Source organism: Balaenoptera borealis (genome assembly GCF_965194805.1).
Source record: "Balaenoptera borealis genome assembly, chromosome: 9".
NCBI classification, from domain to species: domain Eukaryota; kingdom Metazoa; phylum Chordata; class Mammalia; order Artiodactyla; family Balaenopteridae; genus Balaenoptera; species Balaenoptera borealis.
Window position 1 is genome coordinate 52,364,218 of NC_138873.1, and position 24,289 is coordinate 52,388,506.

The 24,289-nt window shown below is 37.6% G+C and overlaps 1 protein-coding gene across 9 annotated transcripts in view; it reads left to right on the forward strand.

Moving 5' to 3' along the window:
• The window catches only part of PDSS2 (decaprenyl diphosphate synthase subunit 2), a 268,281-nt gene that overhangs the window by 80,777 nt on the left and 163,215 nt on the right, over positions 1–24,289 (forward strand). For 8 of the 9 annotated variants that reach the window (XM_082404854.1, XM_082404857.1, XM_082404852.1 and 5 more), the window contains exon 2: positions 21,412–21,546. The exons of the other annotated variant lie outside the window; for it this stretch is intronic. In XM_082404854.1, coding sequence (XP_082260980.1) covers positions 21,412–21,546 — 135 coding nt within the window. The remainder of the gene's footprint in view (positions 1–21,411; positions 21,547–24,289) is intronic. 9 annotated transcript variants of the gene reach the window in all.

Genomic DNA, 24,289 nt, shown 5'->3' on the forward strand with positions numbered 1-24,289 from the left:
AAAAACCCCACCCAGATACTGGTTAATGATATTTGTCTGTCTAAATTACTAGATCTCGTGGTTGGTATATTAAATTTATTAAATAGTTCAAGTGTATTCAATACTCTATTACAGCAGTGTTATTGATGTACTGGCAAAGAGGCAAACATGACCACTCTTTACCATCTGTTTATAATGCTATATAAAGAAGACCATGTTGGTTGCTATGGAAACTACATTTCCAAAACCACTGAGTGTTTGCTTAAATTCTCCAACCTTTTAAAGACATAAGCTTTTTTTCCTGAGAAAAAGAATAGAAAAATACGTTTAAAAATTTCCAGTGATTTTCCTAAAGTCATTTCTCTGTAAAATTCATTTATTATTTCTAGGCTGATATTTTGCCTCAGGATTTCATGAATTAAATTGAGGGACTCTTAATTTGAGAATTCTTTGGCATTTTCAAGAACTGGGGAGAAAATGTTAGCACTATTCTATTGAGGGCTGCCACCTATCTTTATAAGTAAAGGCTTTACTTCTTCAGAAAAAACTTTTTACTAGTGTAACAATAGAAAGGAGGCCGAAGAGGTGACAAATATAATAACGTGGTTATCTGGGGAGGAAAAGCAGTTGTAATGTACTTAAAAAGGCTTACCATGTTTAGTTATTGCTGTCATATTAGCTCATATGAGAAAAATTACAGCAGGCGAGTACTTGGCTTTAAACAGAATGGTTCTGACTTTAAACGTTGTGGCTACTAAAAAATATTTTGTTATAATAATTGTAAATAAAACCAGTTGATATTCCTGGGAATCCTCCCTAGGGAAGAAAGAAGTGAAATATATGTTGGACTGTTGTTCTTACTGTAAATGAAAATCTAGAACTAATTTTTTCTAATCCCAAATGATTGTGTGCATCCACGCAAACCTGGGGTCTATATAGACACTCAAGAAGCTTTTTTGCTATATTCTTTTTTAAAAAATCTTTTTTTCCAACATCTTAAAAGTTATTCTTGATGTTTTTACACTGGGGCAGGTAAAATAGGATTGCATCTGTTCCAGCTTTCACTAAAGCCAAAAATCATTGTCTATGTGGATAACAGTAATAATACTGATAATAGTAATTACTGATGCATATTGTGTGCATAGTTGTGCCAGGGAGTATACTTAGCATTTTACATGTTAAATGTTTATATTTAAACGTCATAATAATCCTATGAAGTAAGTCCTGTAAGTACACAGTACAGTCTCTAAATTCTGTTTTCTCATCCTTGGCACTATTGACATGTTGGGCTGGCTGGTAGTTCTTTGTTGTGTGAGACTATCAGTTATGTTGTAGGATGTTCAACAGCAGACCTGGCATCTACTCTCTAGAAACCAATAGCATTCCCTCAAGTTGTGACAAGCAAAAATATCTCTAGACATTGACAAAGTCTCCTGGGGGACTAAAATCACCCCCCATCTGAGAACCACTGCCGTAGATGAACCAGCAGTTTGATTTTTTTCTGGTAGAAATAGTTTGTAAACCACTTCCTGCTGTTCACATGCTGTATACCCTTACTACCATCCTTTCTAATACGAGCTACTCTCCAGTTTTGTTCAGTTACTTGCCTGAGTAACTTGACCAGAATCCATGTATTATGATAGCTTTTTTTATCCCGGATTTTGAAAACTTTTGCAGCATAATGAAACAAATGGAGTAATTAATGTAAGTTGCACTAAAATTACATATTCATAAAAGATAATTTTTAATAATAAAATTTTAGAATCTTCTGCTGAGTTTCATATACTAAAAATTGGAGGAAATCCTTCTTTCCATGTATTCAACTATAAGTGCCAAACTAAGATCATTGTTTGTTATTCCTATTATTGACCTGTCTGGGAATATTTAGTATAGTTGAGTCTGTGTGAATATTTTCTCTGATACTGAAAAATTAGAAGATGGTCAATCATGGCCCATTCTTACAAAGTTAAAGAATCTTTAAAAAAAATAAACTCATAATAGCAATACTAACTTAATAGTTATGGTTAATTTTCTGCTCTTTTTGAAAAACGTGACTGTTATTGTTGCATTTTCTTATGATCGTTTGCTTTAATACAAAGAACATTTCTTAGCGACATTTAAAAACTGTGGTACTGTGAAATGGGACTCAGCAGGGCTTTGAATTGACAAAGTTAGTCAGGTTTCTGTGATGCTCAAGTTTCTTTACCAAAAAGTCTTAGCTTATTTTTCTTTTTTTTTAATGTCTAATAAGTATATACAGTTCTGTTAGCCTTATCACTGTTTTTCTTTTTTAATAGATGTTTACTGGAGTATAATTGCTTCACAATACTGTGTTAGTTTCTGTTGTACAACAAAGTGAATCAGCCATATGCATACATATGTCCCCATATCCTCACCCTCTCGAGCCTCCCTCCCATCCTCCCTATCGCACCCATCTAGGTCATCGCAAAGCACCGAGCTGATCTCCCTGTGCAATGCTGCTACTTCCCACTAGCTAACTATTTTACATTCGGTAGTGTATATACGTCACTGCTACTCTCACTTCATCCCAGCTTACCCTTCCCACCCCGTGTCCTCAAGTCCATTCTCTATGTCTACATCTTTATTCCTGCCTTGCAGCTAGGTTCATCAGTACCATTTTTTTTTTTTTTTTTTTTAGATTCCATATATATATGTTTTAGTGTACGGTATTTGTTTTTCTCTTTCTGACTTACTACACTGTATGACAAACTCTAGGTCCATCCACCTCACTATAAATAACTCAATTTCATTTCTTTTTATGGCTGAGTAATATTCCATTTTATATATGTGCCACATCTTCTTTATCCATTCATCTGTTGATGGACACTTAGGTTGCTTCCATGTCCTGGCTATTGTAAATAGCGCTGCAATGAACATTATGGTACATGTCTCTTTTTGAATTATGGTTTTCTCAGGGTGTATGCCCAGTAGTGGGATTGCTGGGTCATATGGTAGTTCTATTTTTACTTTTTTAAGGAAACTCCATACTGTTTTCCATAGTGGTTGTATCAATTTACATTCCCACCGACAGTGCAGGAGGGTTCCCTTTTCACCACACCCTTTCCAGCATTTTTTGATAATGGCCATTCTGACCTGTGTGAGGTGATACCTCATTGTACTTTTGATTTGCATTTCTCTAGTAATTAGTGATGTTGAACATCTTTTCATGTGCCTCTTGGCCATCTTTATGTCTTCCTTGGTGGGATGTCTATTTAGGTGTTCCACCCATTTTTTAACTGGATTGTTTGTTTTTTTGATGCTGAGCTCCATGAGCTGTTTATATATTTTGGAGATTAATCCTTTGTCTGTTGTTTCATTTGTAAATATTTTCTTCCATTCTGAGGGTTGTCTTTTTGTCTTGTTTATGGTTTCCTTTGCTGTGCAAAAGCTTTTAAGTTTAATTAAGTCCCATTTGTTTATTTTTGTTTTTATTTCTGTTACTCTTGGAGGTGGGTCAAAAAAGATCTTGCTGTGGTTTATGTCAAAGAGTGTTTTTCCTATGTTTTCCTCTAAGAGTTTTATAGTGTCTGGTCTTACATTTAAGTCTTTAATCCATTTGGAGTTTATTTTTGTGTATGGTGTTAGGTAGTGTTCTAATTTCATTCTTTTACATGTAACTGTCCAGTTTTCCCAGCTCAGCTTATTGAAGAGGCTGTCTTTTCTCCCTTGTATGTTCTTGTCTCTTTTCTCATAAACTAGGTGCTCATATGTGCGTAGCCTTATCTCTGGGCATTCTATCCTGTACCATTGATCTATATTTCTGTTTTTGTGCCAGTAGCATACTCTCTTGATTACTGTAGCTTTGTGGTATAGTTTGAAGTCAGGGAGCCTGATTCCTCCAACTCCATTTTTCTTTCTCAAGATTGCTTTGGCTATTTGGGGTCTTTTGTGTTTCCATACGAATTTGTAAAGTTTTTGTTCTAATTCTGTGAAGAATGCCATTGATAGTTGGATAGGGATTGCATTGAATCTGTAGATTGCTTTGGGTAGTATAGTCATTTTCACAATATGGATTCTTCCAATCCAAGAACATGGTGTATTTCTCCATCAGTTTATGTCATCTTTGATTTCTTTCATCAGTGTTTTATAGTTTTCTGAGTACAAGTCTTTCACCGCCTTGGGCAGGTTTATTCCTAGATATTTTACTTTTTTTGTTGCAATGGTAAATGGGAGTGTTTCCTTAATTTCTCTTTCCGATTTTTCATTGTTGGCGTATACGAATGCCAGAGATTTCTGTGCATTAATTTTGTATCCTGCAACCTTACCAAAATCATTGATTAGTTCTAGTAATTTCTGGTGGTATCTTTAGGATTTTCTATGTATAGTATCATGTCATCTGCAAACAGTGACAGTTTTACTTCTTCCTTTCCAATTTGTATTCCTTTTATTTCTTTTTCTTCTGTGATTGCCGTGGCTAGGACTTCCAAAACTATGTTGAATAAGAGTGGTGAGAGTGGACATCCTTGTCTTGTTCCTGATCTTAATGGAAATGCTTTCAATTTCTCACCATTGAGAATGATGCTTGCTGTGGGTTTGTCATATATGGCCTTTATTATGTTGAGGTAGGTTCCCTCTATGCCCACTTTCTGGAGAGTTTTTATCATAAATGGGTGTTGAATTTTATCAAAAGCTTTTCCGCATCTATTGAGATGATCATATGGTTATTATTCCTTAGTTTGTTAATGTGGTGTATCACATTGATTGATTTGTGTATATTGAAGAATCCTTTCATCCCTGGGATAAATCCCACTTGATCATGGTGTATGATCCTTTTAATGTATTGTTGGATTCTGTTTGCTAGTATTTTGTTCAGGATTTTTGCATCAATGTTCATCAGTGATGTTGGTCTGTAATGTTCTTTTTTTGTGATATCTTTTTCTGGTTTTGGTATCAGGGTGATGGTGGCTTTGTAGAATGAATTTGGGAGTGTTTCTCCCTCTGCAATTTTTGGAAGAGTTTGAGAAGGATAGGTGTTAGCTCTCCTCTAAATGTTTGATAGAATTCGCCTGTGAAGCCATCTGGTCCTGGACTTTTGTTTGTTAGAAGATTTTTAATTATGGTTTCAATTTCATTACTTGTGATAGGTCTGTTTATATTTTCTAATTCTTCCTGGTTCAGTCTTGGAATATTGTAACTTTCCAAGAATTTGTCCATTTCTTTGTGGTTGTCCATTTTATTGGCATGTAGTTGTTTGTAGTAGTCTCTTATAATTCTTTGTGCTTCTGTGGTGTCAGTTGTGATTTCAACTTTTTCATTTCTAATTTTATTGATTTACGTCCTCTCCCTTTTTTTCTTGATGAGTCTGGCTAAGGGTTTATCAATTTTGTTTATCTTCTCAAAGAACCAGCTATTAAGTTTATTTATTTATTTATTTATGGCTGCGCTGGGTCTTCATTGCTGCGTGTGGGCTTTCATTTTATTTGTGACGAGTGGGGGCTACTCTGCATTGCGGTGCGCAGGCCTCTCATTAAGGTGGCTTCTCTTGTTGTGGAGCACGGGCTCTAGGTGTGTGGGCTTCAGTAGTTGTGCCACACAGGCTCAGTAGTTGTGGCTCGAGGGCTCTAGAGCCCAGGCTCAGTAGTTGTGGCGCACGGGCTTAGTTGCTCCGCAGCATGTGGGATCTTCCCGGACCAGGGCTCGAACCCGTGTCCCCTGCATTGGCAGGCTGATTCTTAACCATTGCGCCACCAGGGAAGCCCCCAGCTATTAGTTTTATTGATCTTTGCTATTGTTTTCTTTGTTTTTCGTCTACTTATGTTCTGATCCTTATGATTTCTTTCCTTCTACTGTCTTTGGGCTTTCTTTGTTCTTCTTTCTCTAGTTGTTTTAAGTGTAGGTTTAGATTGTTTATTTGTGATTTTTCTTCTTTCTTGAGATGAGATTGAATTGCTATAAACTTCCCTCTTAGAACTGCTTTTGCTGTGTCCCATAGGTTTTGGGTTGTCGTGTTTTCATTGTCATTTGTTCCTATGTATTTTTTTAATTTCTTCTTTGATTTCTTCAGTGATCTCTTGGTTATTTAGTAGTGCACTGTTTAGCCTCCATGTATTTGTGTTTTTTACAGTTTTTTTTCCTGTAATTGATTTCCAGTCTCATAGCGTTGAGGTCAGAAAAGATGCTTGGTACAATTTCAATGTTCTTAAATTTTCCGAGGCTTGATCTGTGACCCAATATGTGATCCTTCCTGGACAATGTTCTGTGTGCACTTGAGAAGAAAGTGTATTCTGCCACTTTTGGGTGGAATGTTCTATAAATATCAATTAAATCTGTCTGGTCTGTTGTGTCATTTAAAGCTTGTGTTTCCTTATTTATTTTCCATTTGGATGATCTGTCCATTGGTGTAAGTGGGGTGTTAAAGTCTCCTACTATTATTTTGTTACTGTCGATTTCTCCTTTCATGGTTGTTAGCATTTGCCTTATGTATTAAGGTGCTCCTATGTTGGGTGCATAAACATTTATAATTGTTATATCTTCTTCTTGGCTTGATCCTTTGATCCTTATGTAGTGTCCCTCCTTATCTCTTGTAACAGTCTTTATTTTAAAATCTATTTTATCTGATATGAGTATTGCTACTTCAGCTTTCTTTTGATTTCCATTTGCATGGAATATCTTTTTCCATCCCTTCACTTTCAGTCTGTATGTGTCCCTAGGTCAGAAGTGGGTTTCTTATAGACAGCATATATATGGGTCTTGTTTTTGTATCCATTCAGCCAGTCTGTGTCTTTTGGTTGGGGCATTTAATCCATTTACATTCAAGGTTATTATCAGTGTGTATGTTCCTATTACCATTTTGTTAATTGTTTTGAGTTTGTTTTTGTGAGTCTTTTTTTTTCTCTTGTGTTTCCTGCCTAGATAAGTTTCTTTAGCATTTGTTGTAAAGTTGGTTTAGTGGTGCTGAATTCTCTTAGCTTTTGCTTGTCTGAAAAACTTTTGATTTCTCCATCGAATCTGAATGAGATCCTTGCTGGGTAGAGTAATCTTGGTTGTAGGTTTTTCTCTTTCATCACTTTAAGTATATCCTGCCACTCCCTACTGGCCTGCAGAGTTTCCTCTGAAAAATCAGCTGATAATCTTATGGGGATTCCTTTGTATGTTATTTTTTGTTTTTCCTTTGCTGCTTTTAATATTTTTTCTTTGAATTTAATTTTTGTTAGTTTGATTAATATGTGTCTTGGTGTGTTTTTTCTAGGGTTTTTCCTGTATGGGACTTTCTCTCCTTCCTGGCCTTGGGTGACTATTTCCTTTCCCATGGTAGGGAAGTTTTTGACTATAATCTCTTCAAATATTTTCTCAGACCCTTTCTTTTTCTCTTGTTCTTCTGGGACCCCTGTAATTCAAATGTTGGTACGTTTTGTGTTGTCCCAGAGGTCTCTGAGATTGTCTTCAATTCTTTCCATTCTTTTTTCTTTATTCTGCTCCTCAGCAGTTATTTCCACCATTTTGTCTTCCAGCTCACTTATTCATTCTTCTGCCTCAGTTATTCTGTTATTGATTCCTTCTAGTGTATTTTTCATTTCAGTTATTGTGTTGTTCATCTCTGTTCGTTTGTTCTTTAGTTCTTCTAGATCTTTGTTAAACATTTCTTGTATTTTCTCAATCGGTGCCTCCATTCTATTTCCGAGATTCTGGATCATCTTTACTATCATTACTCTGAATTCTTTTTCAGGTAGATTGCCTATTTCCTGTTCATTTCTTGTGGTCTTGTAGGCTTTTACCTTGCTCCTTCATCTGTGACATATTTTTTTGCTGTCTCTTTTTTTTTTTTTTTTTTTTTTTAACGAGTGGGATTGTGTTCCTGTGTTACTGGTTGTTTGGCCTGAGGCTTCCAACACTGGAGTTTGTAGGCTGTTGGGTAAAGCTGGGTTTTGGTGCTGAGATGAGGACCTCCGTGAGACCTCACTCCAATGAATATTCTCTGGGGTCTGAAGTTCTCTGTTAGTCCAGTGGTTCAGACTCCGAGCTCCCACCACAGGAGCTTCGGCCCGACCCCCGGCTCGTGAGCCAAGATCCCACAAGCTGTGTGAGTTGGCCAAAAAAAAAAAAAAGAACAATAACAAAGTAAAAAATAAAATTAAACTAGGAAACTAATAGATATGTTAGAAAAAATACAAAAATAAAAATATAGATGAATCAACAACCGGAAGGTACCTCACTCACAATAGTAAAAAAGAGGAGGAGGAAAAAAAAGGCCTTGGCTGTGGAGGGCGGGGCCTAAGCAAGGGCGAGGTTTGGGTTGTGGGCGGGGCCTATGCTTAAGACCCACAGGGCTGCAAAAGGCCCTGAGGGCTGTAGGGGGTGGAGCTTAGGCTCAAGGAACAGAATGGGCCCAGGCATGCCCCACACCCCTAGTCTCAGAGGGCGGAGGACCTCACCTGGGAGCCCAGCAGGCTTCCTGGGCTTGAGTGGGCAGGGCAAACGCCTTCCTCTCCTCTCCTGCTCCTCCCAGAGGGCCCCTCCCTCCTGCCTCTCCTGATCTCCCGGCCTCCCTCTTATGCCCCCAGGACCCACACATCCTGGAGGGGGCTTTGGAGGAGGGTTACCAGCCTGGGAGCTCAGCAGGCTCCCTGGCCTGAGTGGGCCAGGAGATCACCCGCCACTTCTCTTCCACTGTTCCCGAGGGTCCCTCCCTCTTGCCTTTCCTGATCTCCCCAGCCTCGGGCACCGATCCTGTCTGGCCTCCACTTCTCCTCCTCTCTCAGTCCCCCCACGTCCTACTGGTTCACTTGGGGGTTGGTTCCTCCCATCTCTTTGGGCATCAGGGTCCCCCACCAGCAGCTGGCAGGTGCCCTAGTTGTGGGGAGATGCTAACTTGGCGTCTTCCCACACTGCCATCTTGACTCTGCCCCCCCAGTCTTAGCTTATTAACCCATTCCCCTAAAATCTAAAAATATGAAAACATTTTTCTATCATCTGAAAGATTATTTCAGAAATGTACATTAATAAATGGCTCTACTGCAATTTGGTAAGAAATTACTGCATCTCACTATAGTTAACTAAAGAACATTTTGGAAGAATGCAGACATAGAGAATAATAGCTTTTTTGGAAAGAATAAGAATATTAGACCCTTTAGATACACTTACATAATTGTGAATTTTAACTATTGTTTTTTATCTAGGCAAAAGCTTGCACAGCATTTATATCACATTTTGAGACCAGACTGAATGGGGACCAGGTATACAGTGATGATTGTTAGTGCTTATATATTGTGAAATACTTTTCAGCTCTTGAATAATATGCAGCAGTTAGAACCATTCACCAGGCATTGATTTAAATACACAATATTTGATGGTGAGGAACACATCCAAACAGTCAAACATTTTGATAGGCCTAAATAACCTATTGATAAGTTTCTAGATTTTACCTGTGCATGAACAAAATAAATAGTCCTGAAATATATTGGCCACAGTCTTCACCTGATCTCTAAATTTAGTATTTATCTGGCTACTTTTGGAGTAGTAGTCCTTCAGTCAACTATTTCCATAGAGAAATGTACATTCTGCCCAATTTCAAGGAAAGGATCTGAGGTATTCAGTAAAGAATGATGAAAAATGTGATCTCCTCCTTCCCTAAAAGTTATAATTTTGTGGAGTATTTTAGAGGATCGACTGTCACAGGCCACCAGAAGGGCACAGAGCCATATGCCACAAGCTGGGCCTATGCAGATCAGCGTAAGACTCCTTGGCTGTGGTGTAGACCCTGGTTACTCCTGCAGTCTGTGCGGGTTTTTGTTGTTTTTTAGTTGTAGTTTTTAATCTGGACTGCACTTTCACTGCAGTGCCAACTTTTCTCAGCCTCTGTGTGAATGGGGGCTTTTGAAGTCTTCCCATGGCTCTGTGTTTAATGGACCACAAATCCTCTGGCTCTGTTCTACTTGGGAGTCTTGTTGAACTTGCCTATAAGGAGAGGGCAGCACCCAGCTTCTTGTCCAGCTGTCAGTACACCAGGCAAGTAATCAAGAAAAGTTTCAAGGAGGTGCTTGAAAGGAGGAGAAATGAATTAAAAAAATTTTTTCACTCCCTTTCCCTGTAAAGTACTTTCTGAGCTCTAATTCTAAGCTCCTTTTTACTCTTTGTATGTTATTGCTGCGATCATTATTTCTCTAGGTTGGCTTTGGAGGCAGACTTCTGAATCGAGCCCCACGTCTCTCACTTATTGGCTATATAGTTTTGGGCAGGTTACCTTATTAATTCATTCAACAAGTATTTATTGAATGTCTGTGTGTGCCAGGTACTGTTCTATATGCACTGGAGATACAACTGTGGACAAGTAAATGTGCTGTAACATGCTTATGTTCTAGTCCAGGAAGACAAGTAATCACCAAAATAAATGAAGACAAATATGTAGTTTATCAGTGTTAATCGTTGATGTGGAGAAGATAAATTTGCCCCGTGAGCCTCAGTATCTTCATCAATAAAATGAGGAAAACTACCACCTCCCAGGATAGTTGTCAGGTTAGATGAGCTGGCACCGTAAAGGCTTGAGGATATACCAGGGTGGATGAGACAGTCTGCCTCTAGGTAGCTTGCTGGCTGTCTGGTGAATAAGGGATTTCTTCCCAGACCCTTTTGACCTGCTAGAGTAGAGCAAGTGTTATGTTCTCTGAGGATTAAATTGGCTAGAGTAACATATATGTAATTTATTCCAAGTGTCTCTCTCTTCATTCAGTAGGTGCCATCTATTAATTAATACCATGTAAATGAAACTTTTAAAAATCAAATCATGTTTTCCTGTTGACACACATAATTTGAGACATGCCACTATCATGGTAATCATTTTCCTTTACCTCTGTTGGTAGCTATGTTAAATATCTATAAGGTCTTATTGTTATTTGGGTGGCAATTTTTGTGATTTTGAGAGCTAATAGATTTTAACTTAGGCAGCCAAACATGGGATCTTTTCTGTGGTGGACGTTATTTCTGTGGAAGATGAAAGCAAGCAGTCTATGTCCTGCACCCATCACTTCTAATTCTCCCATGTTTTGGTCTCCTGTACCTTGATTTCAGTGTTGATTTTGGAAAAATAAATGAGATTTTCCTAAAAATTTTGCACTTGATTTCTGAACCATCATGTTGCAATAATATTTTTAGGTTTTGATTTTTTTTTCCATTCATTTAAAAAAAACTCATTTCTCCAACTAAAACCCATGATGTGTTGCTATTCCCCCCACTCCCAGCTCCATTTGCCTTTGGGGTATTACCTGTTTCTCTATAAAGTGTTTTATAATTTTTTTTCTAACTTGCTTATTTTTACTGGCTTCTCCCATCTCCTGTTGTATCTTCTACATTTGGCTTTAGCCTCTTAATAATATCTTGTGTAAAGCCAATTGAATGACCTTCTATCTTTTTGTCTTTTCCAACTTGTCCTAATGCAAATATTCTAAATTTTGCACAATTGAACCGTCTTCATTAGCTAGTAGGACTGACCCATCAAGTACTAAATAAATATTTATTACTTACATTGAGATATTCTTTTGATAAAAATGTGCTTATGCCCGAGTAAAACCAAATAATAATAATAATAATAATAATAGAAGATTAATCTGAGAGCAGTTCTCTTGCATTTGAATGGCAGAGTCTTTTGAAATCAGGACTGCAAGTTGAGAAAAGCACTGAGCACTAAGGGAACACTCATTCACATTTGGTTGATTTATTCCCTACACAGATGGACTGTGGTAGTGGGAGGTGTGACTCACCACACGTCAGCTCTTAGCCAGTGTCACTGCTTGAGTGGTGGTATGAGTCTCATGTGTCTGTATAGTGTAATGATGCCTGTATTCCAGCACTCGGTTTTTCTACCCCTTTGCTTCGAAACTAAATTGATCTTTTTCTAATGTGTACAAAGGGGTCTATATGTAGAACTTATTGTAAGGGATCGTTTTAACAGAGTTTTCAGTGTGACCAGAATATTTTTTAATGGCCTGTTTTACTACATTAGTATTTTAAAATAAATCTTCAATTATCATTTGAGTGGGGAAATCTTTGTTGGTTTTTCTTTCCCCTGGTGATAGTTTAATTCTAAAGTGGCCAGCTTACATCTTGCTGCAAACTTGATTGATGATAACATCATTTTATACTTGTTTTTTATTTCAGTCATATTTCATTAAACTACTGATGTTCATTCATTAACTATTTCTAAAAAGCTCCTGGCTTGATTTCCCCTCTGTTCAACAACCCCTGTGCCCTACACCTGTTCTACTTTCTCTTCTCTCTTCCTTTCTTTCCAGTGCCTGTTTTCTGCCACATGCCCATCAAACCTAATTGCATCTTTGGGAGAGCTTTGGTGAGGCAGTTCCTTGGCCCTACTGTCCCTTGGGGATTTAATGCGGGTGGAATGTGCAGGTGGCCCTCGAGCCATGTCAGTGGCTGCTACAGCTCCCAGATTCTAAAGGCTGGTCACCTCAGGCCCTAAAGTTGTTTCAAGTCTAGGGCATTTTAGTCTCAGGATAGATATGGCAGGAATAATACAATCTGGGTCATTTTGTCAATGGAAATTAACCTCCAGCTCTTCTGCTAATTTTATGTAAAAATCTGTGACATGCAGACTGTTTTTAGTCTCCCTCAAATTATAGTGCTTTAAGACAATTTTCATGAGTGTTAATGTTTTTCTTTTACAACTGAGTAATATTACTGTCACAGAATTCCTAATCATATACATATTTTTAGCATCACTTCTTTGATACCATTTAAACTTTGGCCTTATATCTAAACCTTAGAGAAATTAAAGGTGAAATATGAGAACCCAAAAGGCACCCAGCATAGGACTTTGGGGTTCATTAAAGGTGAGTTAAATTTTTTCTTCAAATGAGAAATACAGCTATAATGCAGTATGCCATATGCCTTCTTAAAATTCTGTTATTTTAAAAATACAGTTATTTTTTTCTCCAGACTTACAAAGAGATCTGTGCTCTTATGCAATTCGGAAAGTAAATCACCCTTAATCTAAAAATCCATTGATTAACACTTGTTACAATTTAGGGGCATTTTCTTCCTATCTGTTTCTTTTCACTTTTTAAACAAAATATTTTAAACACACACAAAAAATACGTGGACACTTTGTGTATTGACTCCTATATAATGACACTCAGATTTAAAATGTTACTGTTTTAGAAAACAAACTTATGTTTACCAGATGGGAAAGGGGTTGGGGGAAAGGACAAATTAGGAGTTTGGGATTAGCAGATACAAACTACTATATATAGAATAGATAACAGATACCAGAAACTAACACAACATTGTAAATCAACTATACTTCACTCAAAAAAAATAAAATGTTAATGTTTTGTCATATTTATTCCTAGTTTTTTCTTGGCCTTGTTCATATGTATATATGTGTGCATATATTGAAACATAATTGGGATCATGTTATATACACATAGTTTTATAATTCTGTCTTTAACATTTTAAGTATTTTCCCATATCATTAAAATTTGTTTAATGCTTTGTTGCAACACTAAATTTGTTCTAGTGTATGCACAGATTTTCTGTTTTTAAATAGTGATAATTCTATTCCTATTTAATTAATTTTACATTTACTTCTAGTTCTTTTAATATATCACATACTAGACTGACTTAAAACACTGTTTTTCAAAAAACTGCAGGTTGCAACTCATTAGTGGGTCACAAGATCAATTTAGCCGGTTACAGTCAACATTAAAAAAAAAGAATAGAGAAGATCAGGGTATTCCTGTGATTCTTTGGCAAAAATTGTGCATCTTCTAGTCAGTTCTTTTGTTTCAGTTATCTGTATGTAAGTTTAAAAGATTTTTTGACTAGGGGTCACAGTCACAAGCATTATTAGGAGTCTTATCAACCAACCCACCTCATGTATGTTAGATTTGACATGCATCTTTTATGCTTACATTTTCTGGATTGATTTATTAGAACTAGATATATTAAAGTGGGGTAATCAAATTGTGAAACAAACTCTATACCTCTAGATTTTAGCACTGGAGGGAGTTCTCCTTGTGGGGGTCTGGGAAGTGCTGATTTTTCCCATTCAGTTTTAGTCTGGGGAGCTTTGAGCTAACTCGAGGGTGATGATCCCTTGTAGGTTATAAATTGTTTCCTTAATATTTGATTATCAATTTACCAAAAGATTGTGATTTGAATCACTGTCATACATTAGAATTCTGAACTCTGTTTTTTTTTTTTTTTTGATAGTCCATTGTGGGGATGTACCACAGTTTATTTAAACAATTCTCTACTGATGAAGAATTCTGAACTCTTGAGCATAAATCTCAAAAGTTTTCTCTCATGCTCCAATTCTGCCATCCTACCTCAGCTCTCCATCTGGAACTACCCCTACCTTCTGTTAAAGTGAGGGTAGCCTCCTCTCACAGGTACTGATGCAGTAGTGAATTCAGTCAATTCTCCTAAATGAAGAAACAAAACACATAAACACTCCAGTATATTGAGTTCTCTCTATTTAAAACTTAAGATAGGTCCTTTGATATGACATGATTCTTATATACAGTAACTTTTCGACATTGCATTAAAATAAATCTCAGCATGTTTTCTTGGAATGTATTGGGGCTTTTCTCCTGTGTGGCTGTCACTTTTAAAGAATCCACTATGATTTAGGAAGGAGGGACTCAAGACTTCAGAGCTGGATGGTTGAATGTAGCAAATGGATGATAGGAGAGATGAGGAAAGTTTGGAATAGCAATAGGTCTATTTGGGAAAGATGTTTACGATAGTGCCTGCTTCTCTACTTCTTGGAAGTTATTTATTCTCTCATCTTGCATTTTTTGAGACCTATTCTGTGTCAGTTACTCTGCTTGGTGCAGGGCATCCAAAGATAACTAAGCCTGAGAGCCCTCAAGGTTCTCATAGCTTCGTGAGGAGTACCTGAGAACAAATAATTAAATAGCAAGGCTGCAAAGGCTCCTGGACTTTGGAGTCCAAATTATGTCTAAATCTTGGCACTTATATTACTAGTTGACTAGTGTAACTAGTAATTATTTAAGTTCTCTAAGCCTGCTTGCTAATTCTCCTCATCTGTAAAGAGATATTGCCAGTTCCTTCACGTGGTTTTTGTGAGAATAAGAGTGTATGCATGTAAAACAGCACATGCCTGCCGTTATAGTATGCTGTAAGCACTGTTGTCTGTGTCATTCTTGTCATTTTTATTATCAAGTGTATTAAGTGCCAAACTAGAACTTTATAATAAATACTCTAAAAGCCCATGGAAGAGGCAAATACCTGGCCCCAGTTCCTGTACCCCGCACACAGTTCTCTGCCTCTGTTGTGCGTATATGTTCACTCTTCTTTCTGGGTGTCTGTGGCGACCCCTTTTATTTGTTTGTGGACATACTGTGTTCTTTCACATGGGTCACTCATCCTTCCTCAGTTCCCTACATATAGGAGTTGTCTAAGATTCCCTTTCTCTTCCCGTACCTTCCTTTTCCCTCTTCCCTTCCCCTTCTTTTCTCCTTTTTCTCCCCCCAAAATCTCATCCATCAATTCCTACTGCTTCAGCCATCATCCTCTACGAAGATGCTTCCCAAATCTATACCTGCAGCATTTCCAGGTGCCTGCTGGGCATCTCCATCTGGAAGTCCTTCTTGCATTCAAAGTTAACATGTCCAAAACTGAACTCATTAATTCCCCATTAACACTCATTTTCTTTCCAGTCCTTGCTAATGCTAGCATCATCACCTCCGGCAAACAGGTTTGAATCTTAAATTCAGCCCTTATCTTTCCTTTGCTTCCTGATCCCTTCCTGATCCCTTCCTGATGCCTCCCTGGTGCAGTCAGTTGGCCAGACTAGCCTGATCCACCTCCATGCTGCTGCCATCATTCAGCTTTTCTTTCCCATCCCTGCTGCCACTACCCTAATTTAGGCCCTCATTATCTCTCACCTGGAATATTGGAAGAAACTACTCCTAACTAATCTTCCCTCTCCTTTCCCCTGCACCCAGCACACTATTGCCAGAGTAACAATATTAGGCCCAGAGTAACACTTTTAGTCTTTAGCTTTAATCACATTGCTCCCTTGCTGACAAATCATCCATGCCTTCAGATTGCCTGCAGAATGAAGCCCTGACTCTAAACCTTTCAAGGCCCTTCACTCTTCAGGCTGTCTTCTGGGCTTGTTCACCTTCACACATTGCCCAAATGGGCAGCCCCACAGCTCCTGAGCCTGCTCGCCATACTTTTACCTGCTTATTACTCTAACCTGTTCCTTTCTCCTAAAGTACCATTCTTTCCATTCCAATAACTCCATCCCACTTCTTCCTCCATTCTCTGCTCAGGGAAATTTGACCATCTTTAAGGCGCAGTCTGAATTCTGTCTCTACTGTGAGGCACACCTCTAGCAAGAAGTGGTTTTCTTTCTTCCTTTGTTACTTTTTGTAATAAAAAGAGTAGCTTTTTGTTACTCTACTATCTTTGTTATCTGTTCCTTAATATTATACAGTTTAACCATTTTGGGAACACATTATTATAGCTCTTTTATTAGACCTCTTATTTCTTTGTATACCTCTTAGTATATAAGTGTTGAAGAAATAGAATTTGAGAGAATATGGAAAGATGCCATAACTGTCATTTGAGGATTTGAAATACTTATAGGATAGGGTTAAGGAAGAAAAACTAGTTAATAGTTGTGGAAAGATAGGATGATGCAGTAGGAACTGCAGTTAGCCATAGAAGCCATAATGTGAGAAGGCTATAGAGCTGGGTTGCACAGAGTTCACCTGTTCAATCCTTATTTCCATGAAATTGTAAAGCTATTAGAATATTCGTGTTTACTGTTGATCTATTGTAGCTCTGGAGCAGAATTTTGAAGGCCAAGTTTGTCCCCCCAAAATTCAACTTACAGACTTTTCAGAATATTATTTTAAATTAGTGATCTATCTATATTAGCTGATTTCCCAGGACTACATAGTATCTGACATATATTTAAATTGAGTTGAAATATTACTTTAGATTTGCTACACCTCTTGTTTGTCCACCAAGCTACCCCCATATTTCTCACTGACTGCCACAAAAGCTTTCTAACCGGTCTCCTCATATCCACTTTGTCCCCCCCACCCCCAAACACACACCTAAGTCATTTTTCCACACTGATGATAGAAGTTTTTCTTTTTTCTTTCTTTTTTTGTATTTTTTAAAAAAATATCTGATTACATGACCAGATGCTTAAGTTACTGTGGTGGCTTCACATTGCTCTTTGGATAAAGAGCTAACATCCAGTCATGGCCTGTTTGACCTGTGTGGTCTGGTCTCTGTCTGCCTCTAGCCTCATTTTGTACAGTGTACTCAGCCTTGCATGTGCTCATTCTTGTGCTGTGGAGACACTCCCCTTACCTATCCTCTTCCCACACCCCTCTTTTACATCTTCCTTTGGGTGTCAACTCGGTCATCATTTCCTAAGGAAGCCTCTGACTTTCCCTGCTAGGCTAGTTCCCAGTTGTAAGCTCTCACAGCATCATCTCTCTTTTTCCTTTGTGGTATTTATTACTATTGTAATTTTACATTTATCTGTCATTCTTTCATTGTTACCAGTCTCTTCCACTAGGTTGTAAGTTTCACAAGCTCTGTGCCTGGTCTTGCTCACCATGACATCTATGCCAAGCACAGTGCCTGGTGTATGGAAGGTTTTCGGTCTGCATTAGTTGAATGAATGATAAAGGTTTTTTGGGGTTTTTTTTTAAATATATATTAGTGAAAGGAAAACAATTCTGTAGAATTTTAGTGATAAAGATTACAAGATACTAAATATTGCTTTCGTTTATGACACTTTGATGATGTTAACGAATTCTCCCAATTTTTATACTTATTATACATATTGTAGAGTATTAGATAATTTTTTTAAAGCAATTTTTTTTTAACTTTGGGTTTATTTATTTATTTATTTATTTATTTATTTATTTATTTATTTATGGCTGTGTTGGGTCTTCGTTTTTTGTGCGAGGGCTTTCTCTAGTTGCAGAAAGCAGGGGCCGCTCTTCATCGCGGTGCGCGGGCCTCTCACTATCGCAGCCTCTCCCGTTGCGGGGCACAGGCTCCAGACGCGCAGGCTCAGTAATTGTGGCTCACAGGCCCAGTTGCTCCATGGCATGTGGGATCTTCCCAGACCAGGGCTCGAACCCGTGTCCCCTGCATTGGCAGGCAGATTCTCAACCACTGCGCCACCAGGGAAGCCCTAGATAATTAAATGTAGTAAAGTGAGATAGTAAAGAATCACAGAGTAAGAGAAAAACCCAGATGTTGAATAGTCCAGGCTTCCCTCTAATGTGTTGTATCAGAGGCTGTGCAGCTTCTTAAACATCTTTCTTCTCAAGGGACTCAGCATCAACAGAGACTCTTCTGTTTTTTAATTTCTTCATGTCGAGCCAAAATTCACCAGCTATATTTTCTGTCTATTAGTGTCAGTCTCTACTAAAGTAATACTTACCAGGTCTATCGCCTATCCTTATGGTACCCTTTCAGATGAGCAGACAGTCATCATGTACTCCTCTAGCTTTAATTCTCCCAACCCTGCCCTTCACACACTGTGTTCCTGCCCTATTGATTCTGGAGACAGCTGTGTCCTCTTTCTCCTCCAAACTTTCACACATATTGTCTCCTCTCTAGAACACTCTTTTTTCACTTCCCCTCCTTGCTTCAGCTCCCCTGACTACTTCGTCTCATCCTTTAGGTCTCAGGGAGGTCCCTTTCACCACTCCTTCACCCCTGCTTAGGTTAGTTGCCCTTTCTCTGTGCCGATGTTAGTTGCCCTTGTTCATCTCCTAAAGTAGCTCATGCCACATTTTATTATTATTTTAAATCCAGACTGTATTATCCACAAGAAGGGAGACCACAGCTCACCATTGCTCACCATCATGTCCTCCACTCTCTGTTTAGCACTGTACCTGACACGTAGTAAGCATTTACTACATTTTTGACTGCATAAATTTGAGAACACCAACTTTACTGTTCTCCAAGCTAGCATTCATTTTTTTTTTTTTTTTTGGTCAGCCAAGCATGTGGCAGTATATGATTTCACCATCTTCTGGATATGCTCCAGCTTGTCAGTATTTCTTCTTAAGAGAGGCACTCAGAATAAATCATAGTGTTCCAGGTGAAGTATGACCTGGACTATATGAAACATTAACTCTGCAAGTTTAGAATCCTAGGGATTCTAAAGTTAGAAAAGTTTAGATTTCTTTTCTAAAAAAAAAGATTCTAACGTTAGAAAAGGAAACAGTATTTATAGGAAATTATATATGCTGGTAGTGGGTAAGACTTGGAGAGATAGAAGGAGAAACAGTAAAAGAAAAAGAAAATATAAGAGTTGAGAAAAAATAGATGGCAAAAAAGTAATAAGGAGAGGGACTTCCCTGGTGGCACAGTGTTTAAGAATCCGCCTGCCAATGCAGGGGACACGGGTTCGAGCCCTGGTCCGGGAAGATCCCACATGCCGCGAAACAGCTAAGCCTGTGCATCACAACTACTGAACCTGCGTGCCACCACTACTGAAGCCCACGTGCCTAGAACTCGTGCTCCGCAACAAGAAAAGCCACCGCAGTGAGAAGCCCGCACACCACAACAAAGAGTAGCCCCTGCTCGCCACAACTAGAGAGAAAGCCTGCGCACAGCAACAAAGACCCAATGCAGCCTAAATTAATTAATTAATTAATTATTTTAAAAAAGTAATAAGGAGAGAGATGTAGTTTTCTGATCACCCTATCACCTTCCATGTGCTTCCACAGTGGTTTATGCTTCACTCATGTTGTCTGTTCCATACAATGACTACGGAAAGTAGATGTTGTTAATCTCATTTTACAGAAGAGGTGATAGTCTGAGTCATACAGCTAATAAACGGCAGAAGGATTTTTCAAACCTGGTTCTAAAGCGGTCACTATTCTACTGACTTAGCAAATAGTTGGTACATGAGGTGAAGCAGATGGAGAATCACTATAGCATAATGGGTAAGCATGTATATAGACTCTAGGGCCAGGTGTCCTGGGTTCAAATCCTGGCTCTATCAAGGCTGTAACGCCTACTGTCTGTGGTACCTTGGACAAGTTGCTTGATCTCTCTGTGTGCCTGAAGATCTGTCTTATTTTGAAACTATTGAAAGAGCAAGAAGGGACCCTTTTAAAAATTTATTTGGAGGCATGAAGGGTGAAAATTTTCTTAAGTAATGGACTGACTCATTAATTTTAGCTATGTTAACTTACTTTAAATGAATTCATTGTTCAGAATTCACCCAAGGAAGTCTTAATAATTCAGTAAAGTATTAAAATACAAAATTTTACTGTTTTTAAAAACAGAGTCACAGATTTGGAAAGCAAACTTATGGTTACCAAGGGGGAAAGGTGGGGGAGGGATAAATTGGGAGATTGGGGTTGACATATATACATGCTACTATATATAAAATACATAACTAATAAGAACCTACTGTATAGCACAGGGAAGTCTACTCAATACTCTGTAATGACCTATATGGGAATAGAACCTAAAAAACAGTGGATATATGTATACATATAACTGGTTCACTTTGCTGTACAGCAGAAACTAACACAGCATTGTAAATCAACTATACTCCAATACAAATTAATAAAAAAATTTTTACTGTTTTCACCACATTCAAGAATTATATTTATTTATTATTTATGTATACTTTAGTATAACCTATTTGATTAATGCTCATGAACATTGTTCTAAATATTAATTTATTATAATATGTTACCCATAGTTTTCTGTCTTTTTTTCTTTTTTTAATGATGCCATTTAGTTCTTGTATGACAACCATTTGCGATACTTAAACAAACATGTAATCTTAGAAAGTATTCCTGACCTTAGTTGTAGTAAAAATTATAAAAATTCAATCCTCATAGCAAAAAAAATTACATTCTATGTTAAAGACTAACATTGTCTAGAATGATTATTCTTTGCATAAAAAATAAGAAATGGCAAGATATTTGCCCATGGCATTCATTTCCATTTTACTTCTCAAATAAATTTTCTACTTGTGAAGACAGAAACCATTTTTTACCACTTCCCCTTACCAGCATCATCGCCACATAATACCACTTCATCCAAGCCATACAATTTGTATTTCACCTGCTGGCAACTACCACAGAACAGTTTAAAACTATGGGTTCCTCTCATTATCAGAGCAAATGGTTAAGATTGCATGGTAGGGTATAGACAGTGGGAAAACGCAGAAAGAGGAGGAAGCCAAATCATTAGGCCTCACAATTTTGAGATTGTCACTTTCAAAACCAGCCATGGGTTTCTCTAGTTGTTTCCTGAACTTGTTGCTTCCTCCTGTTAACTCTTTCTTCCACCAATCCTATTTCTTTTCAACAAGTCCCATTGTCTGATTTTGGAAGCATGGGTGTATTTGCAGCAATTCTCTAATTTGATCTGACTGATTTTGTGAGGGTGTGTTAATCCTCTTCTTTCTTTACTTGTTGGCAGGGGCCTTGTACACGACAGCCAGAATAACCTCCAGTTGAGGGGCTTGGTGGTGCTACTTATTTCTAAGGCAGCTGGACCCAGCAGTGTGAATGCTTCATGTCAGAGCTATGACATGGTCAGTGGTATCTATTCATGGTAAGAAGAAATTTTGACATTGCTCTCTAAAGCGTGTTTTCTTACAGTGATCTGTAGAAATCACTGTTTAGTTTTTTGTCATTCTCTGATTCAAAGATAGATTAAAATATTTTGTAAAGTTAAAACATAGATTTTTATTATTCTTAACAAATCTGATAGGCTTAGCTGCTTTGTATGTAACTCTGGTAAATTTTGTGTCTAATACTTTCATTTCTGCCTTGAGCATTTAAACTTTCCTATTGAACACTACCCTCCTGCCCCATCATGGTATCATTGTTCTTCTGTAGAGAACTCTATGTCATTTAGTCCAGGATTCATGATTTTTAAACCTACTCAATATGATAACTTAGTTGTATATATAATGATGAAACTACCATTTTAGGAGATGTCTACTTCAGTGCTATATCATTTATTTTATTTTGCTTATTTTTATGGTGAAGAGGTTTTTATTAAAGTGACTGGAATAAGAAACTTTTACATCTCACACATTTAGATTAAAAAATAAATTTATGAGTACGTATCAGTCATTTTTGCTGCATATAAAACAAACTTTAAATTTTCAGTTTTGCTTTTTTAAATGACTGCATGTTTTTTAGTAATAATATATCAGATCTTAGCAGTATACTTGGCACTGTGTTAAAAGCCTGTATGGAAGTAATAGGCTGCAAGTGGACTTGGGCACCTGAAATTAAAACCACCCGGAAACACGGGTGACAGGAAAATTTTCCTCACAAAACGAAGTATTTCTAGAAACTTTGGCTTACGGTTAATATATCTTTTATTGATTTACTTTAAAAACAAATCCACATCTTAGATTTTTTTAAAATTCCTGGTAATCTTACCCATAAATGTTTTTTTTCTTCTGTAATATTTAAAGATGACTAGCTTGCCTGCTATGAAGTCCAGTGACCTTCTTCATTAACAAGCAAGCAAAAATTATCACTGTTGGGGTTACAAATGGCCTCTCCTCTAGCCAGGGTAGTTTTGCAGAGCTTTTACCATTGATCCACGTAAGTGTCTTCACTAGAAGAAATATCTTGGGATCATTTTCAGTTCCTGTTCACTCTGAGATAATTTATATTTATTTAGTGCTTTGTAGGTTACTGATCATTTTAATGACAGTTATCCCATTTGATCCTTACAACAATTCCATAGGTAAGAATTGTCGTTATACTTATTTTACTCTTGAGAAAACTGAGTTTCAGAAACCTTGAGATGTTTTTCAAGGTGACATGACTAGCAAATGAGGAAAAGTTCAGGCTCTAACTATAGTTCTCTTTCTTCCAAATCTCATGTTTTGCTGGGTTTTTTTTCTTCTTAATTTTATTCGGCTTTTCTAGTCTGATTCAAAAAATTTATTTCACTTGTAGATTAGACTAGCCATTAAATTAGTATACCAAAAAAGGTCTTCCCTTAAGTATGTCTAGGAAAACTTATGAACGGACAGTAACTTGGCAAATCTTCAATATATCTATCTACATCCTTCCCCAACCTGTTTGAATTGGAGCTCAAAATTTTACCCTATAAATTTTGTAGAAAAGCTGTTGGCTGAGTTCAGTTGAAATAATTAGAGAAAATACATAAACATCTACAATGAATACCAATAACCTGTTAGTCCCTGGAAAGGAATTAGACCTCACATCACCTTGTAACCATGTATCTCTGTTTCCTGTTTGGAACTCCATTGATTTTTCAGTCTCCGACTTTAACCGTTTTATTGGTCAGTCATCTGCTCTTTTTTAAAATTTATTTATTTATTCCTGGCTGAGTTGGGTCTTCGTTGCTGTGCGTGGGTTTTCTCTAGTTGCAGCGAGCGGGGGCTACTCTTTGTTGCGGTGCACGGGCTTCTCATTGTGGTGGCTTGTCTTTGTTGTGGAGCACAGGCTCTAGGTGCGCGGGCTTCAGTCGTTGTGGGATGCGGGCTCAGTAGTTGTGGCGCACGGGCTTAGTTGCTCCGCAGCATGTGGGATCTTCCCGGACCAGGGCTCGAACCCATGTTCCCTGCATTGGCAGGTGGATTCTTAACCACTGTACCACCAGGGAAGTCCATGGTCAGTCATCTGCTCTTGCATTTGGGTAGCCATACACGCCTCTAATGAATACCAGCCATGGTTTACTATCACTAATCCTAAAATAACACTTGGAAGTATTTGACACATGATAGGTGTTCAGTAAATATTTATTGCATAAATGAATCGTCCCCATTTTATAGAAAAAGAAACTAATGCTGAGATGAAGACTTGTCTAAAATCCTCTAGGTAGAAAGTGATGGAGTTGGAATTTAAATCTAAAGTGTATTTCTTTCTACTATGCAGATGTTGTTATCTTTATTGTATGTACACAGTGCACTATGTTGTGACCTCGTGTTTCCAATTTCTTATTTAGCCTCTAAGAAATAGCTGCATCGCCTTCTGATCTTTACAGAAACATAATGCATTTCGTAGATGGTCGTTGTAATATGAGCAATTGTAAAAGAACTCTGCAAAAGAGTAGGTGGTACATTATGAATATAAAATTTTTCCAAATGGCATAAATGGGTTTCATACCCAAGTGTATAGAATCCACAGTTACATTTAGGGAATAATCCTGGTTTGTGGTTCCAGTCTGTTTTTCTGTAATCAAACTTTATCTAGTAAGTCATTGGTGATGCTTGGGTGTTCTACACGCTGGTTAATGTGAAAATGTAATTTGGCATACTACTACGAGAAACCGTTCATTTGTTTCTCTATCCCTGAAGTCATTT